Source organism: Electrophorus electricus, chromosome 2 (genome assembly GCF_013358815.1).
Source record: "Electrophorus electricus isolate fEleEle1 chromosome 2, fEleEle1.pri, whole genome shotgun sequence".
In the NCBI taxonomy this organism is placed as follows: domain Eukaryota; kingdom Metazoa; phylum Chordata; class Actinopteri; order Gymnotiformes; family Gymnotidae; genus Electrophorus; species Electrophorus electricus.
Window position 1 is genome coordinate 15,705,578 of NC_049536.1, and position 20,146 is coordinate 15,725,723.

The 20,146-nt window shown below is 38.5% G+C and overlaps 1 protein-coding gene across 4 annotated transcripts; it reads left to right on the forward strand.

Annotated features, from left to right (window-relative positions):
• Nucleotides 1–1,917: 1,917 nt before the first annotated feature.
• vegfab (vascular endothelial growth factor Ab) lies at nt 1,918–17,803 on the forward strand. Of its 4 annotated transcripts, none has more exons than XM_027011094.2 (8): nt 1,918–2,635; nt 5,257–5,299; nt 6,532–6,728; nt 7,798–7,874; nt 8,155–8,187; nt 9,707–9,778; nt 16,128–16,307; nt 16,421–17,803. In XM_027011094.2, exons 1-8 carry the CDS (start codon nt 2,468–2,470, stop codon nt 16,440–16,442), a joined length of 792 nt encoding a protein of 263 aa, XP_026866895.1. In that variant the 5' UTR covers nt 1,918–2,467; the 3' UTR covers nt 16,443–17,803. The 4 variants fall into 4 exon arrangements, with proteins under 4 accessions (XP_026866895.1, XP_026866896.1, XP_026866897.1 ...); XM_027011095.2 differs by having other exon boundaries at nt 16,161–16,307; XM_027011096.2 differs by lacking the exon at nt 9,707–9,778.
• Nucleotides 17,804–20,146: the final 2,343 nt, after the last annotated feature.

A 20,146-nucleotide genomic window follows, 5' to 3' on the forward strand; every position in this document is an offset into this window, starting at 1 on the left:
GAGAGAGAGAGAGAGAGAGAGAGAGAGAGAGAGAGAGAGAGAGAGAGAGATTAGCCAGAATTAAGCCTGTATGCTTATGTTTGATTTTGAGGATAAATAATTTTCTGCCAACATGAAATGAGGCATCAGTAATCTCTGTGTGGACAAAGTAGGTAATTATGGTCATATCTTGTCTCACAAAAGAGACTATAGTCATAAGAGTCTCAAGAGTCCGAAGAGTCTGAAGCATCATATGGACATTCCTGGGTCAATTGCAGTAGAACTGAAGAATATTTAAGTTTTGGACTGGTTTAAAAACAATCTGCTAGATGGCTGCTGTTGGAAAGGAAAGATTTTTTTTTCTCAGTTTAATGTGCATGCTCCCATTTCACTAAAGAGAGAGACTTGCTTGCAATTCTGTGAAATATCTATATGACATGCATTTCTTATAATGCCCAAGTTTGCAAATAGTGCTGTACTGGACAGTTACATTTTGTTTGTTTACATCTTAAGGCTTTGACGATTAACTGATGTAATGAACCAAGGTGCTTAGTGTAGGAAAATACCCATACTATAGACAGAAAGACTGAAGATTAAATTGCGAAACTCCAGACTAAAGACACGTGCCAGTTTAACCCGCTAGAGGGTGCTATAGCAACTTTATGACTAAAGTAAAACGTATGAATGACTTCAAAGACACGAGGCCTCGCACATTAGCGTGTTGTGGCACGTAGTCTGGCACGAAATAGCATGGTAAGCGTGTCATCTTGTGAAAGAAAAAATAATTATTTATTTCGATGTTTTAAACTGTAAATTCGTCATTGACCAGGCTGGAATGGTTCCTCATCCACAAATAAACCGCGGCTTAGCCTACGAAAGAACGAAGATATGATGTAGTTTCTTTTTTCAAGCATTGAAATCTTTTCGGGGGTGTTTAGATTGCAGATAGTCAGCAAACGCCTGCATATACTCATTGGTTACGCATTTGTTATTTTAGGATATAACATCTCTAAAGTAGTAAACGGATTCAACGAGCCATTGTGACATTATTCATATTCTAAAAGTTATGTCGTCGTTTAGGTCCGTGCTATACGTCGTGAAAAGTGGGAAGAAATTTAAAAAAAGAAAGAAAATGAAATAAATAACGAAAGAGAATGAAGGAGTCTATTCCGGGTTTTCCATGACAACGAAAACCCGAGCCAGCTGGCTAAGCGAATCGTTGATCACGAGTTCAGCGCGAGTTGTGGAGAGCCGGTCTTTTCGCACGCACGCACACCTGTACGTGGCGACGAACACATGCTGCCAAACATGATCACGACCATTTATCATACACTTTCCGACGGCAACATAACTTAGGACCGTCCCAAAAAAGACGACAACGCTCCTGTCATATGCTTCTTATAATATTCCAGCTAAGTTTGCGCATACCCTAGGTAGCCTACTGCTATTTTAGACATATGTTGTATGACACGATTACCTTAAGTTGTGGAATGTATTTATTACAATAGAATAACAAAATGCATGATTACAGCCAGGATATATAAGACCGACTTCTGACCCTTGCTCTTAGAGACAGAATCTTTAAAACCATTAAAAACCGTTAAAAACCATTCGAGCTACAGTACTTTTTAACTCTTATCACTACCACTGCCCTCTGCTACGGAATAAATCAGTTATGGGAGTTTATTCTCTTGTCATGTGCAAATAGACTAACTCGCAAAATTTCAGGCTGCAGAAGCTTAGAAGAGCAAGTCTCCTGTTTTAAAAAAAAAAAAAGCTCACTGGCGACGATCGTTGAATCAGATTTTGCGTATTTAACTTAAGTACCACAGAGCTCGGCACGACACCTTGTGGGAACGGCCACTGCTGCATCGTCCAATCAGAGACGTTCCATATGTAGTTTCTATTCGGTGCGCTGCGAAGTGACCGACAGTTGAAACCGCTCGAGCGTGGTGCCGACATCGGTGTTCATTACGGTGGCGTCTTACGGACACGAAGAGAGCGGACGTGAAAACCTACAGACTGCTGGGAGACCACCAGGAAGCGGAATTCAAGGTTCAATACATGTCGACGGCAGAAGTGTGCTATCCTACGTGCTTTAACCGGCACTTCGTTGCTGATTTTGCAAGTGTTTCCATGTACTGATTAACTTGAGCTGCCATAGCTCAAAGTTGCATCATAGGGTCATACTTTTCCTCATCTTTCTTCCATAAATGACACGAATCTGGAGACAAGTGACAAGTCAAGTATGGGATTATTACTGTGATGTGGATTGTAATACCATTTGAAGAAAATATTAGTTTACTTGAGAATAATGTGAGAGGATTCGCGTCCTGGGTTCTCACGTTTCTGGATATTTTAAAAATTATTGGCAACAGTTGAAAGACGTTATTTTTTCTCTCTCAGGTGTCTCGCCTGCGTGCCTTGTGGGACCAAAAATGGGATTCATGCCAGTTTAGTGCTCTGACCCCATTTGAAAGTTCTATCCATGTCTACCCTGTTTTCAGAGATCGTTTCCAATGCTTTCGAAAAAGTTCGCCTATCGACTGATAGGATTTTAAACAGACTTTCACGTTTTGTATTTTCAATCATGAACTTTGCTGTTCGCTTGCTGCAGTTATTTTGTGTGACGCTTCTGTATTTTTCAGCTGTCAAGGTAAGTTTCTATCTCCGCGTACAGTGGGGGGTCTACTTTTTGTCCGTTTTAAATCGCAGCGGTGTGGGTGTTGTGTGCTTTTTTGTGTCGCGCCGGGCGTCCTTGCCGCTCTCATAGCGAGGTCACTGACCATATTTTTGTCTACAGGCTAACTACTTAATAGCAATATAAAATGCAAGCTGCCAGACTAATACGTTATTTCGTTAGCGTTCGAGGTTGAACATTAATTACTGCCAGGCTGTGTATGCATGCACGTTCGCCCGTAGCGGAGCGTGGTGTCGATGGTTTTTGTAAAGGCCTCGTCATAGCCATCTTATGGATATTAAAGGCGCAGCGTCATAAGGCTAGAGAAAAGCCGCGCTGGAACGTGTCATACTATATACAGGTTACTAAATACAATGAATGGAGACATAGAACTTTAATTGATTGGCGTGTAGGAAATTACGTCCACAGGTAACTGTAGGCCTCCATCTACCCTGATTAGACCATCTGATTATAGAGGATACGCATTTAATTCGGCAGCCTGTGCAACAATTACATGTAGGATTATAAAGTACTTATTACTGGGACAGTTCTATGAGTTCACCGCGTTGGATTAGGTAGCAACTTTTTTAAAAGCTTCATAAAGGCGTACCACACATGTTTTTGTTGCTATTGTAACTGTAAGATAATATCGCCGTGTTTGGCTTCAACCTACTTGAATTGATGCGGTCATTCTTCAGTGCCAGTCGCGTCGCTCTCTCACCAGAGAGCAGGCCTGGTGAATGAAAACGTGTACTGATGCCGTCCCGGTAAGCACGCGCGATCATTTTACAGAGCTGCGCCCTCTAGTAGCATATCCTACTTTATCTGTAGATTTAATAAATGAAATGAATTGCATTTATAGTTTAACAAAAATGCTGACATTTAGAGTATAGGCTAATTTTATGATGACATTCCAAGCCCACCACCAAAACAAAATTATGCACGTGATTTAGCAATCGGCAGAAAGTTTCATAGGTAGTACCATAATGTTCAGATATAGAGATGATTTGAAGATTATAATCCTGGCGATCTTGGAAGGCATAGAGAGTGATAGGTTCGATGTTTGGTAGGTAATATAGATTACAGTAGGTCTATATGAACCCTCTTGTTTCATATAATTGGCTTTACCTAATGATCTGGTTCTTTTATGTTAGTCTGTTTTGAGGTGACGTTTAACTTGTGTATAATCAGTCTCTGAATTGGCTGAGAGATATAGCCTACGAACAATACTAGGCGTGGCCTAATTTATTCCTTTTAAGACATAGCTTTGGTGCTTCTTTAGACTGTTCGTTGCAAGCCTCAATCACATTTAACAGGCCACCTGGTCCTATGTGGAAGTGTTCAGCAAACAGACCATTGTGCAGCCACTGGTAATTGAAATCAAAGATCACACACCCCAATTACTGCTTCTCCCATAACAACAATGATAACATTGACTAATGTGTAGTCCTGCAAAGAAAAGTGACTGTGATTGTTCTCCTAACTACATCCACTTGACAGCATTTGAAAGATGAAGCCAAACTTACTAACGTGCAGCTACAAATCATTTACCTGGCCATATATAGCCTATATTGCATATAGACTATTTAGCTAATAGCCAAATAATTATTAGATAAGAAAGGGACTAAAATAGAAGAATTTCTTAACAGTTAATTGAGGTTCCATACATCCCAGAATTATGTTTGTTCTTGCATTAGAGAGTGTTAAACTGCATAGTCTCAGGTGTTTTCTAGCAAGATTGGAGGCTGGTACCGTGGACTCTGGTACCATAATTTATATTTTATGATTCACACTGTTGCACCTATGGGACAACATAGGTATGTTTTAAACAAATCTCAGAAACATATTGTGTCTAGCCAAAGAGGTCACACAACAATGCTCTTTAAAATTGTTGCTACTGAGATTAACGCACTCTTTGTAAGCTTCATCTTGTTCTTGTAATAGCCAATAAGATCTGATGTAAGGGTATGGCCAAATAGCAATCAATACTATTCACATTTCATAACCCATAAGGATTAAACGTCACATCACAGAGACCCATATTTTTGTATTCAAAATGTACAAAGGACAAATGTTGTATTTCTGTTAGTGAAATATAAAGATCTTGGACTGTAAAAGTTGTCATCATGTGCATGGATTAAGGGGTTGGTTTATCTTTGCCCTACAGACTCTGGGTTCATTCCCCAGATTGCATCATAGAGACAACTGAAGAGGGAACACAAATGACTGAAGGAGCAGTGTGATTTTCAGGGCATTACAGTGCTAAGAGAGGCAAACTTTTGAACTACATTTTCAGGCCAGGAAGTGCAAACTGAAGGCTGAGAACAATACTGGAACTTGTTATTATTATATATATATTTTAAACTAACTAAAGAGTCGACAAGAGTTTATGGCCGTGCAGCATCATATGAGAAGATTTTAAAAAATGTCTTGTTTGTTTTCCATTGATTAAACAATTGATTTTTTGATGTTAAATTGCATTTCTTTTTTGAGTTATTGATTTACCCTTTTCACATTTTCTATATAGTTTCATTCCAAAAGTGTCTTATGAGTGGAATTATATTGCATTTCTGACTAAATTCTCTGCTTTTTAACAGAGTGCCTACATCCCGAGAGAGAATGGTGGAGCTACACATGACGGTAAGTTCATGATGGTGCAAGAGATGTGATTCATGCAATAGATGGTGGTGGTTTGCGTTTGCATCGCACCTGTCTCGAGTTAGATGAATGCAGCACCCTCTGGTGGGCAAACAAACTCATGCACTGTTACACTGGGATTCAAGATAACATATACGAATAAATCAGCGGTATTGTAACCTGATGACTCTCTGTAAGTGTATTGTGTATATTAGTATTCAGCGTCTGGATCTTATCAGAATATAATGTCCTCAACACAAGTGCACATTGCTCAATTCCTGAATTGTCTGAGAAGTACTGACGTGCAATGACTTGTTATTTTAGTTTTATGTTTTTCTAAGTCATGTTAAAGTTGTATTGTCTCTTCATAGCTTTGCTTTTATGACATCACAAATGACGCAAATGAGAACATTCTGTCCATTGCTGTCAGTCTCCATCTCTCTTACTGTCACACAAAAGTGTAAAAACGGTGTATGTAGGATATGTGCATAAGGGACATGGCTTATTTGAGATCTGCTGGATGTAATACATTTTTTTCATAATCTCAGCAAGTCCAGTTTGTAAGAACAGTCCCTTTTAACATGTTGGTGTCAGTTGGGAACTGACTGGAGTGCCAGACTTGCATGCAGTGTGACTACAGACACTACAGACAAAGTGAAATGACTAGCATCACAGTTTTGTTCATTGTTCAGTTCCCATACCTCACAAAGGTCATGTATGTGGTTCACAGCAGTTCTTGGATCTTTCTTGGGTTAGGTATTTCAACTGCAAAAGGCAAGACCTTAAGGGGTGCATGTTCAACATTGTGAATCTGGCGGTCTGCTTTAGCTTCCCAGCAAGCTTGGGCTTGTCATTATGGCTGCACTATAATATCATTTTCAATGATTATCTTAATATTGGCTTTTGCAGTACTGATTCTGATATGTTAGTGTGTCTTCAAGAAGATCACTATTATTTAGTATGTTGTTTGCTATGAGCATCCTGACCACATTGCTAATGTAGACCAATCTTTGTCATGACCATGTCAATTAAGCAAACGACAGCTTTTAAAAAAATATATTAACGCTTCGACACATTGTTACTATTGTTACTAGAACTAGATCAAACTACTCCCAAAGAAGATGCTTAATTTCACACTGTGACTGCCTGTGGCATCTCATCAAACTCGGAGGTGAAGCTGCAACATGTCTCTCTCTCCACCCCACCCCCCCGCCTGTGCCCCATCTCCGCCGCAGTGGTGTCCTTCACGGAGGTGTACAACAAATCAATATGCCGGCCACGGGAGCTGCTTGTGGATGTGCAGAAGGAGTACCCCGAGGACATCGAGCACATCTTCATTCCATCCTGCGTGGTGCTGATGCGCTGCGCTGGATGCTGCAATGACGAGATGCTGGAGTGCACGCCCATTGCCACACACAACGTCACCCTGGAGGTCAGAGGGCGCCCCACATAGATACGCCAGCACAGGGTGTGGGTGCTAAGCCCCACACACTTCCCTTCCCTTCCTTCCCCTTCCTCATGCTCTGTGCTCAGTTTTAACCTAGTATCGCCTGTTCTTTTGTAGCAACTTAAGTTGTATATCTTTATAATGTTTTAGACCTACTTTTGCCTTTTGCCTCATTTATCTGCCTAATATGTGAACAACTAATTTCACAATCTTTTTTGGTCCCTTATTTGTTGCTGTTTCATTTTCTCCCCCTCGCTTGATCTTAGTTTAAATTACCTACCTCAGTGCCACTACTGTGATTGCACAGGGTAAAACAATACAAGCTGTATATGATGGTGCAATGAGGCCTTTGTTTGTGTACCCAAGCAGATGGATCATAAACAATAGGGTATAGTAACTGGGTTATAATAAGTTATAGTAACAGTGGATTATAATAGCACACAGTGAGACCTTATTTGCCTTTTAAGTATTGTAACCCTTCTGTGAGACAGTTATATTATGCATGCAGAGCGATTCTATATACTTTTATGTTTAGTTAGTTAAATATAACCCAGCAAGGACAAAATATATGAACCAAGAATGCAAGTTCTGGCTCCCAGCATCTAGTGTCAGCCTTAAAATAGGATTTATTGTCACATGTTTCGCATTTAGCTGATGCTTTTATCCAAAGCAACTTACAATTCTGAATGAACACAGCTTGAGCAAACAAAACAGAATCCTCAAACAGTACTCAGAGCAACTGGACCTTACTCAGGAGCCCAACAATGGCAACCCAGCTGTGGTGTGATTGAACTCGCAACCTTCTGATTACTAGTCAAGTACCTTAACCACTGAGCTACAACTGCCCTGTGTGTGGCATGTGTCAAAAAAGATACTGGCTTTCCAAGAGAAATCAAATAAATAAAACAGAATCCTCAAACAGTACTCAGAGGAACACTGCAGTGAACATTTTTTAACAGAATAGAACAGAATCAGAGTGTGCACCTCTGTACCCAACATGACTACCAGGCATGCTGCCATTCAGACTGTAATGCTTTGTTTTGTTTCTTTATAGGTACAAAAATTAAAACCTCGCCAGATCAGAGGCATCATCCAAATGAGTTTCACAGTGCACACTGAATGCCAATGCAGGTACAAACCTTTATTGTTATGATGTCAGCACCTTGCTTATTCCCCATCTTCTTCCTTTCCATCCACTGCTTCCTTCTCAGTGCTTGTGGGTAATTGAACAACGCACACCCACGCCTGTATGATGTGCATCTCTTGCTCAGGATAAATCTTCTAAACTAGCACTGTCAGGGCACCACTGGGCTGCTTAGCTGTTGTCAGTGTATGTTCAGCTCCTTTAAAGTCTAAACAAACACATGCAACATGAGGTAATGTCTCCCTCTTTTGTCGCTCTCTTTTTCAGGCTAAAGAAAGACATTCAGGAGAAGACAGAAAAGTAAGCCACTTTTGCTGCATAATCTTCCACGGTGTGTTTCGCGAGATAATGCATGGTCTCTGGTTCTCATTCCTTACCTGCTTATATTTATCTCCTCTGCTATCTACAGTCCTGTGTGCCTCAATCTTCCTCTCGGTTCCTCATTTCTCTTTCCCACATCACTGTTTCCTTTGCCTCTCTTGTTTTATGTAACATTTACTATCACGTTGTTTGTGATAAACTGAGTTTCCCATGCTGGTGGGCATCCAGACGGAGCCTGGCATTTGCTTAGTACAGGTGATTCAGTTGTTCAGAACTACACAGTGCAGTGTGTATTTCAAAAGTTAAATGAATTGACAAGCATAAACCCCTATAAATATGCTGAACTCAGCTACCTCAGAGGTGACACAGGTGAGTTTGGGCAGTTCAAGAGCTCTCAGCTCTCTTGCTTTATTACTAGTTGAAAGAGCTTTGGAGTTGGAGTTACTGTTTATACATAAACGTGTCAACTCCATCAACTGTGTTAAAGTTATCATTTGACAGAGTGACACCACTCGGTCAGCGATCTTTGTGTCCATTACATTCCTAAAAGTGCTCCTGGCAATCTTTCTTTATGTTCCAAAGTAAACCATTGAGGTGATGAGGAGTTTATACTCTGTGATGTCTTTTGAGGCATCTGATAAATGTACACTTGCTCCTGGCTACTACAGTTGATGACTTTCCCTCTCGGTGATCTGAATGCTGGGCAATGTGGCACTGTTTCATGTCCTTCTCTAACTGGCTTGTGGTGCCTTTGTCAAGTACATTCTGTGCATGTTTCCTGGGTCATGACAATTTTAGTAAGGGAAGAGATCTGTCCTTAGTACAGTATCTCAAAGACCAAAGGTAATCACTGTATATTTTCAGGTTCAACCAGCTTTGAACATGGACATTATTCTTTTTAAATTTTCAGATTAACATTAATAGAAGTGAAAGGATATTCCACAGACTTCAAAAATCACATTAATGGTTTATTTTTTCATCCAGCTGATGTTGAGAAGAACTCTTAGAACAAATTAGTCTTGTTCATCAAGTGAATCCCACATAACTGTCATTCATTAGAATACACCTGCTTATTTACAAGTAATCTTATCAATAACAAAATGGCTTTCATGTTCACTGTTTGTCATAGATATGTCAAAATGCAGAGCTACTCATTGTAACTGTAGTAATTGTAGTTCACATTTGTCCACTTTGTCTTGTTTGTGTCTGCCATGTGTCTTGATTGTGGCTCGCATACTCCATAATGGACATCCCAAAATCACATCAGTAGCATTATTATAGTCAGTAGTACCATGTTTTATTGCTTCTCTATAAGTTTGTTTTTGTTACAGATGAGAAGCTGTGATGATAAGTATAATGTGAGCTGGACGTTGACCAAAAGTTCCATTTTAGCCCACTGTGGTGATTTTTGTTGTCCTGTACCTCTTGCATTATCTGCCACAATTCAGTTGTTGTTCTTCGTTGTTCTTTTGTGTGTTTTTTTTTGTTCCTTTTCCAGAAAAACCCGGAAGGGCAAGGGGAAAGGTCAAAAGAAAATGCGAAAGAAAAACCGCAACAAAAAGCGGGACTTGTATGTCACTTCAGCCTTCTCCTCCACCCACCTGCACCTGAGTGTTATGCTCTTGGTCTTCAAGTTCATTTGGGAGGAGATATTTTGTCTCCTTTAATTAACCCAAACGATGATTACTTAGCATTAATTCACACCAAGTACCTCCTGTGGCCTTCATTTAGTTTAAAGTAACCATAATGCAGATTTCAACTGCAACCCCCAATCCAACCTTTTCTTAAGCCCTGATTTGATATTTGGCAAGTGCTAGAATTGGAATGTGCGGTAAGATGTGTAAAATTATTATTGACCAATCTGTGGCGCTGCAGCAAATCAGCAAAGGCTTCAACAAATCTAGCTATGTGGTTAGTAAAAGTAAATATGCATATGTTAACAGAGCAACCCTCCCCTTCTCCTATTGCATGGCTTACAGATGATGGTACTAATCTTTGGGGATCTTTGATGAAATCATGGCCTATGACACTGTTGAGTCTGTCCTCTGTGTTTTGTCTCAAAAGTTATTTTTTCTATGTTTCCCCATCTCCTTTTCTGTTCTGTCTAAGTAGGTCTTTGCTTGTAGCTATCTTGTTTGAGACTTGAAAAGAAATGTTTGAGATTTTTATCATTTCTTGTTTTGCTTTTCCTTCTTTTGTTTCTGTGAGTTATGTAAACCAACAAATAGTTTGGTCTAAGACGTTGGTCTTAGATGTTCTTGCCTTTTGGGTTTGGTTCTGGACATGTACAGAAATTCTGTCTTTAGTGTATTGCTGGTGTAATGACCTCCATATTGTGTTATTTTGGTTACTGGAAACTTGTAAAAATGTGATATTGTTGCATTTTGGAATCCATCTTATACTAATGGCAAATGGGTTTGGGTTGAGTATCACGCAAAAGAATCTGGTTAAGTCAGGTTAAAGGTGTAGTAAGTAGCTTATTTGTTTCACTTGTCATTCGCAAATTAGAGATACTGTTTATCACATGGCCAGATGTGTGGATTGCCACAGCAGAAAAATAGACATAACATGCATAGTCAGTTGAATCACTGCTGATGACTGAGCTTTTGATTCACATTACTTCCACACTGAAGTTTGGCATAGTTGAGACTCTAGTTGAGACCAGCTTCTCGAAGAAGGGATAGACTCCAAACAGGAGAAGAGTCAACGATGTTAGACAGCAACTCAGTCCCTGAGTTAAAAACTTGGGAAAGAGAGTCCACACCTGATTAAGGTAATAAAAATCTCTCAGTGCTGCTAATCCTTATATTAGTTTCTATAGTACAAATTCGAAACACTAGCAAGTAAGTGAGTAAATCTTTTCTACACATTGTTATTAGCTTATATATTGGCCAATTGAGTACACTTCATCAAACTTAGGTCTTGATTTAATATGTTCAAAAATCATGATTGCTCTTTTGCTTGTGCAAAGTAGTAGTTTGCTCGGGTGTTTTGTGGACAAATTGTGAATGATTTAAAAAGAAAACTTGTGCAAATGGTAATACATGCAAAAACAATATTTAAATAAGGATTTTGCATGTGCTAAATGTTTTTGATAGCCATGCTGAGTACACTACTGTAACTGAATGTAGTCCAAGATGACAGAATTAGAGGCAATAGTTGAACTGACAAATAAGTATAAGAAATGGTCAGCACTGTCAGTAAACTGAAAACTGAAGACATTGACATGGTTATATAATAATAATAATACTAATGAGTGGCTTTTTATTGCTGCATATTCTCTTTTCTCATAGTCTCGTAACAGCAGTTATGAAACACAGAGATTAGTTCTTGCCCTTGAGTTGCCAAGAGTACTTTCAGGATTGTTAAATCACAATGAAGGTGCCAAACCAATATGTTTTCATAGACACCACCCTGTAAATCACCTCAAAATGGATTTTAAAGCAAACCCAAATAAGACCCAAGATAAAACATTGTTTTGCAACCCTTTGAAATAAGCAGTTCTCTGTAGGTGTGGCAGATCAGCTTGGACAGTTATTTATTTATTTTTTTCCCCCTGGGTTTTTAGCAAATTTACGTTTTAACACAAGTACACTTTTAGTAAACCAGGGACTTTGTCTTTAAATGGACCTTTAACTAGAAAAAATGCTTACTCAGCTTATATAGTTAAATCTGATTTATTCTACAGAAAAAAGATAAAATATTTGGGTTTGTTTTTTTTTTTGGTTGCACTACATGTAGCTTTGTTATTATGCAACATGTAGACACACATATACATTATTAGCTTTGTCCCATCCATTTATCTTGTCAAAAAAACAAAAACAAACTCGTGTTACACCACTTTGATATAAAAGTGGACAACGATGGAGCTGTGTTTCCTTATATCATTACAAGCAGGGATATTTCAAAATTTGTAACTTTGAATGTGTAACTCTAATACAGCCCAAACTACATAAGTAGATACAAACTACATAAGTAGTTAACTTATGTAAGTCAGTCTGCTAATGATTAGCACTTGAGTCATAACAGTACATTTATTATAGGCATAACCAATGAAAACTTGTCCTTCCAGATCTATTTTCCTATCATATGACTTTTTTGTCAGGTTTATATTTTATTCATTGTACTTGAAACAGTAAGGGGTTATGAAGCTATGCTTCTCCATTGGGTGACCACTTGTATATTAATGTAATGCAGAGAGAGGCAAGGTGGGATGCATTTCTGAGACTGGTGATGTTTATTGAGGTCAAATCCACAATCATTAGTCTGTGGTCATGTGGCTGGAAGTCATGGAGCATAATTAATCCAGAATCAAAAATGAAACAAAAGTCACAAAGCAAAACAATGAGAACACGAAACATGGAGATTTCAACATGAAATTATCTATAAATCAAAATCTCAGGGAAGCTCAGCAGCATTAGCAGCAATGACTACAGCAGCAACCAATCACCATTAACTGACCAAGTAGATAGGAGAATATAGGGTATAGAGAGATATGAGACTGAAACCAATAAAGGGCATCAATTCACAAGACAAGAGACAAGGGCAGAGAAAGAAACCAAAACAAAATCACATGGTGGGAAATAGAATGGGAAATAGAATGAAAACAAAAACAGAACCACAATTTGATTTTGTTTTGCAAGGTCCCTGATCAGTTCTATTTTGATTCAATTTGAGAATATATATCCTTATATGCAACAATAACGTTCAACATGGTTGAAAGAAGAAACAATTGTAAAAGGGGGAAAACACTACAAATAACATTTATCAATTTTGTACACACTTTCTACCCTCACTAGGGCAGTCTATCTTGTACAGTAGGCTTTCCAGCTTGGCAGATAGCTCCCTACCTAACAACCAACCAGCAACCAATGAGAAATTACAGTGTTACTGCAGCTACTCATCCAAATGACAAAGACAAACATGGAAATTACAAAATTACAATATGCCCAACTGCAACTACTCTGTCCAAATAATGTACAACTACTCTGCTAGATAAAAATATAGTATAGATTTTAAAAATAGAATTTAGCTTTCAGGTTGGCTACCACAGTTGATTTGCAAATTTAATGCAACATAAGATAATCTATTGTACTTAATTATGTTCCCTCTTGGCACAGAGGGGAGACAATATAGATGGTTATTTCCATCTACTTAGAAAAAGAGTCTTCTCTGACACAGACGTAGTCAATGTAGATGATTGTTTCCATCTAGAGATCTAGTTACTTCTCTGACAATGGACAGAGGCATTGTTGATCTCTATTGTTGTGGGCAAGAATGACCACCAATAATGTGTATTGTTGACCATTATGTTAATCCCCCCAGTGTGAGTTGGATGCATTTTTGCATAAATCTACATAAAACTAATGAATATCTCATAAGAATATCTGTTCTTGGCCTTGTATGCATCTAAAACTAGAGCTATTGTAGGAATTAGAACACTGGAAAACCACACTACTGCTATCTTGGTGCAGACCTAACATTTAAAATGCCATAGATGCACAAGTGAAAATTAACATTATACTTTCAGTGGTAATCATACAATCAAAGGCTACTTGTATGCCAGACCTCATTGTTGAGCTTTCTGGAAGTGTTGTGGGCTTAATTCAGTGAAACACTGATGAAGGGAGCTGCCTAGCTTGTTATCTCTGAAAAAACTGTTAGGCAGTGATTTCTTAGAGGTTTATTGTGAATGAAATGAGTGGGCTAGGTCCTATATGAAACTAATGGTTTGGCACAGGATATTGGACATTTTATCTTGTGTATAATTATATCACGTCAAGCATTAAGTCAGGTTTCCAGCAACACTTAAGGGGACAAAAAGTACACTACAACCAAGACTATACCAGTTTGAGTCCCTGAAATGCAGGGGTTTTTTTTGGTCTTTTAAGAATTGATAGTGGCTCATCCATGCAAAAATGGAAATGTTGCACTCTTATATTTAATCTTGTCTATTATTGACCTGTCTTGTAAGTAATTCCTACTTACTAAACACCTCAGGGTGTTTGTTTGGTTCATCTTACTGCTGAGAACATAGTCATTACATGGACAAGATGAGCATTGAGATGAGCACATTGGGTAGACCATGGAATGTTCTTGTTGTTCTTATGACTGTATGCTGTCTAAACAAGACTGTGCCAGATGTGAATATTGTGACAGGGTTGCAAAAAGAAAAAGCGAAGAGTAAGTATATATGCAGTAATGCAATTTAGTCTTCTTCTAAATCCGTTTGAACTACCTTCTAATATAGATCCTAATTGAAGTGTGGTGGTGGTGGATTCATGTTTGTTTGATTTACCTGAGACCCTGAGATATGTCAGAGTGTATTAAATCATGGGCTGTTAAATTTCAGATTATCTTATTAACTGTGAATGGCAGTAATTAGAGAAGGTGCAGTACTGGACAGCTACACTGTACAGCTGGTGCTGTTTGGTCATCCACATTTCCTCTCATGAAGAAACACATTCATTTTTGTGATTCCATGTCTGCAGCTATTGATATATTCTTACCTCGAGTTAGTTTTGAGCTTAATGGCATTGTTGTTCATTTGTATTCAATTGTGACATTACCAAGGTAGAAAGTATTTTTGCTCTGTATGAGCTGAACACTGATGCTGCATAGAATGAACATGTTTTTGGTTAGTTTGTAGCATAGATGACTATCTATTGAACTGAATGTATTGATCTATTGAACTGATCTAGAGAATTATGTGGATTTGTGTTTGCAATATGCATAAGCTAAGGAATGTGTGCATAGCAACATGCATGTTCCTGTGGTTTTACATGTGAATTTCTCTGCTAACTGTAATCATATCCCTCCCCCCAAAAAAGGTAACAAGTAAATGTCATTTCGCATGTTGAAAAAAAGAGACTTACATTCTGTCACTCTTTGGAGATAGAGCAGGATGCGGGGACGAGTTTCGTAAAAGGCATACATTTATTAACACACACAACAATGAAGACGTAGCACGCAGGCTATCAGGGTTAACCGTCACACTTAAACACAAGACTTATATACACGCATATTAACGTAACAAAACAAGGAGCAGGTGTGAAACACAGGGAGGTGTGGCCACACGGACAAACATACACACAAACAAACACACGGGGAGACGTTTGGGAGGAGGGACCGTACCGTGACACGACCTTAGCCCCATGCCTTTAGTGACTGAAGTTTTAATGAGAGAGTGTAACACTACTTTGTTCTTTTCTGCTAATTTAGTACTGGACTTGGATTAATATGTTCGATAAGGTTCACTCCAAGAGGCAATAATTTGGGTGAGAAGGGGTATGGGGAAATCCAAAACCTTACATTCAGCTGAAATTAGTTTTTGATTTTATATCTTTAAATGTTCGATCCTGGTATTCCTTGGAAAATCATGTGTAAGACAAAATAAAGAGGAACACTGCATCTTCAAAGTACTCATCACTGCCTCACTCCTTTTTGCTGATTCATATAGGAGAGATAGAAGGGGAATGTCGTGTGTGTGTGTGTGTGTGTGTGTGTGTGTGTGTGTGTGTGTGTGTGTGTGTGTGTGTGGTGATATCTGGTTTCTGTGACTGTGTATCTTTCACCTCAACAGAGCTTGCAGGTGCATGCCACAGTTGGCCTAACATCGCTCAACCCCCCCCTTCCCCATGCGCTAAAATGGGTAGGCCCCCTGGCTCCATGTCAAGCCTGTGGCTTGGCGTTGAGATAATCCACCGCTTGCTTGTCATCGCTGCCAAACACTTACCAGTGCATTTCTGTGTGTTGCTGGCGGGTCAAAGCAAAAATGCATTTGATTGATTGATATAATGCAAATCCTGAATTATGACAATGATCCAATCATTTCAAAATTGCTCCCCCTATCCTCTTTCTACACTATCTCTCTTTCTTCCCCACATATCTCTATATATGTTTAAATCTCCCCTTCCCAGTCTCCCTTTCTCTCTCTCTCTCTCTGGATACAGTGGTAACTGTAAGCCCTGCTGCAGTGCCTGTTCTGAGAGGAGGAAAAGGTTGTTTGTACAAGACCCAGAGACGTGCAAGTGCTCCTGCAAACACTCTGAAGCTGACTGCAGGCTAAAGCAGCTCGAACTAAATGAAAGGACATGCAGGTCTGTGTGTGCAGGTGTATATACATGTATGTGTGTGTGTAGTGTGTATTTTAGTGTGCCTTTGTGTGGGTGTACTTCCTAAATCATGACAACTGCTTCTTTTTCCACCCCAGATGTGACAGACCAAGAAGATGAACAGTGATCAGTATGTATATGGCTTCTCGGATGAAGGAATATTGAGTAATAATTCATAGCACAGCACTTTGAAACTTCAACTTTGACCTGTCAGCCCTGGACTGTAGAAGCATTCCGCTGATCTGAGGAAATGGCTGAGGAAATGGAGTGTGTGTGTGTGAGGGTAAATGAAATCTCCCCCCTGTATATTTTGAGAGTAAATGTGTATATTATGCATTAAGATTTAACAATAAAAAATGTACAATACAAATAGAATTGCTGCTAAAGAAACAACACAAGAGGACTGGCTGTGTCAAGTGACTGATTGCAACACTGCATACACTAGTTTGGGCATACATGTCAAAAAACTCAATGATGCAGCGTATCACTGGATTTTGGAGTTTTTCTTTGCTTGATGCATGGACATAAACAATACCAAACATACCGAACCGAACAGACCGACAGACGTCAGCATCACGTCAAAGAGCCATGGAGTTCGTAGTGAACAGCTTTTTCAAAGCTAGCGATTTTGTTTGTTTGTTTTGACAGCTGGTTCAACCAGGTTTGCGATGTCTGGAGAAACTCAGCTTTTGGATGGGCGCCATGGGATATGAGCGCTCCTCCCACATCCACTGCCTGGGTTCATCTGCTTTCATAAAGGGATATAAGTTTTTCGATACAGAAACCACTTTGATTCGATTCTGTGACTCGACTCCATTCTCTACTGAAAGACAGATGACTACTTGAGATTTATGTAATCCTATTTGTGTAAAATTGTGTGCATTTTTTTCTGTCATTCAGCTTTTCAGTGAATCACATGGAGCATTCAAATACGAGGTCATTTGAATGTTCATTGTTAATATCCCTTTTTTCCACATTACATGATGAGAGTCCATAATTTATGATATTTAGTATATTTTCGATATCTTTAGGCTCTGTATTTAATTGGATCTATTTATGTGTTATAGTCTGATTTCTTAAAACATTTTTTGTCTGCAATATCACCATAGATACAAGAGATAACATTCCCTGATCATTTGTTTTTCAGTTTGCCTTTAAAGTTTTTTTTCTCTGTATATGTATGTATGTATTGTGTGATTTCTAACAGGCTTTGTGCATGTGTGTATGAGAATGAGAGACAGAGCGAGAAAGAGAGAAAGTGTATGTGGATAGCCAAAAAGAATCATAGGCCACCAAACCCCTACTACCTTTGTATTTTTCTGTTCCATAATGAGACTGCCTGATTTTAGTTTATTTACATTTATTTATTTACTCCCTGTAAATATGTTCATTAACATTTTTTGTGTCTGTTTAATGTAGTTTTAAAGCATATTTATTTTCAAATTATATTGCCTTTTCTATAAAATGCTATTTGAAAACCATGCCCTTTCTTTGATCATTTTGCCATATTTCCACATTTCATAATTCCATATTTTATTTCCATAGTTTGTGTTTTCTTACCACAGAGCTGGAAAAGCTAGGCTCCAGAGCACCAGGCAAAGGTTGGGAGTTAGCCTTAGTGTCTTGATTATGAGAGTTGATGTTGATAGTGAATGCCACGCATGGGAGAAGAATAGGGGACGGTTCCAATTAACACAACTTGGAATTCCACAGATGGTCATGCTAAAAGTGGAAATGCTAGAAGGCCTGTTTTAACGAATGTCATTTGTCATGTTTTTTTATTCCTCATCAAACCACTATCATTAACACATTTTAAATATCAGAGTGTCTGTGGTATGGAGGTTAAATTTGTTTAGCTTCTTGATGGAAGAGGATCATGTTAAACCTTTGACATATAAATTCAGAGTTTATGTAACATGTGCCATCACATGTCTTTTGGCACAGTCCTGTGGAATTCCATGGCATTTGTTCCAAAACAGGCTGATGATTGAGTCTAGCATCGCAGCTGCCACTTGTGCAACATCTCCACAATGTTGGGGAGGTTTTGTCAAATAAAGAGCAAAGTCAATGGGGCAGTTGGAACTGAGACCTGATTAAACAACATAATTTAGAGAAAGTTTAGCTGCAGACTGACAATTTTTGTAGTGCTCTTCTTGACTTTAAAAATTGATTAATAATCACAAAACAGTTTTGCTGTATGTTCCTACTTTTTAGGAACCCTTGTAGGTTGGAGTATATAGCAGACACAATTTGTGTTCATTCGCTTCTAGCTCTTCATCAGCTGTTGGTTTCCAAACACAGGACTGCTGATTTCTAGACAATACTGGATGGCAGACGAATGGTCCTCTACCGAAATAAAATTTGATCAGCAGTGGTCCTCTGGCCAGAAACTGTTCTGTGATGAGTGAGATATCTATTGAAGTGTGTGACTAAAGAGTATAGGTGCAAGGTAGGTGTTACTAATAAAGGGCGTGGTACAATTTTATATATATATATATATATATATATATATATATATATATATATATATATATATATATACACACACACACACACACATGTACTATGGTTGTCTGGCTAAACAACCTGGAATTCTATAGTTTCATAAAATTAAGGAGTTTCCATTTTATTATGATGTGTGCATCTAAGATAAAATATCACAATAAGTTTGGTGATCTGAACTGAATCTGAAGATATGACATACAGTAGAATATCTAAACAGCTAGGATTGCTGAGTAGACTGCAAAACCATTATTGGAATTTCAGGTTGCAAGAACCTGTGTCTAACTGCTCTTTGCTGTAGGCCCTAAAACTGCTGTCAGCATTGAAAAAGAAAACGTTGGAGAAGGATGTGAGATGAATGCCTCTGGCATCACTCATCACAGACACAAGACTTAAATAGACCTATTTGCCAGTCCTAATCCAAAAAAAAACATATCAGCTTTTCCACTAAAACTTTTAAAATATGAAACTTTAGTGATACTTCTTAGGCACCAATCATCTGTGTGTACATTATGGCTGACTCATATTACAGTAGAGAACTGTATATACTGTGAGAAATTTCAAATGTATGTACCCTTCTGGCAGAGCAGCAGAATGTGGTAGTTTGCAAGCCTTCTCTGTTTGACTGGAGGCTTTGCATCTGTCTGCCAAACCCAAATTTTCTTGACAAAGGCAGCAGTCAGTAGATCACTCTAATAAGACTAAAAAGGCTGTTTGTGGGGACTTTGCAATGTTTATTTAGAAACAAGTATTTTTAGCCTTACTAGTAATACACTTGTTCTGGATTAGACTTTTTGTTTGATATTATTTGAGTATGTGAACTGCTTCCCTTCAAATGCTTTCCTGTACCTATGGAATAAAATGTAATCCATCTGCTTTCCCCTACTCCCCCAAACATCCCTCTCTGACTGAAAGACAAGCTCATGCTGAGGTTAAATACATTAGGAATGTTGTAAGTGATTTAATCTGTGATTAGGGGAGGAATTTGTGGTAGGCAGATATGTGCTTTTCTGTTGGTAAACTAATGCACCACTTCCACCATTATGGCTTCTCTCATATGTTCTGTCTTTTATTTTTTGTTTACATTTAATGACTCACACATACAATGAGTTTTCCTTTTTCCTTTATTGTATATTACAGTATGAAACTGTATATGCTGCAGTATTTGTAAATGGAAAACCTGTAGCTGACAGCTTGCTGTTTTCCTTGGTTTAAAACAAACCCAAACCTTTTTTTCCCCAGCTGACATCAAGCTCTTGGAATCTGTACAAACATTAGTAAATTATTCTTTATAGATGACTTTGTGCTGCTTTTTCTACCCA

Excerpts from the sequence above, each read along its gene's own strand:
- vegfab (XM_027011094.2), top strand. The coding sequence starts at position 2,468 with ATGTCTACCCTGTTTTCAGAGATCGTTTCCAATGCTTTCGAAAAAGTT. Across the intron at positions 5,300-6,531 it reads TGGTGGAGCTACACATGACG|TGGTGTCCTTCACGGAGGTG; the intron begins GTAAGTTCATGA and ends TCTCCGCCGCAG. Across the intron at positions 6,729-7,797 it reads CACACAACGTCACCCTGGAG|GTACAAAAATTAAAACCTCG; the intron begins GTCAGAGGGCGC and ends GTTTCTTTATAG.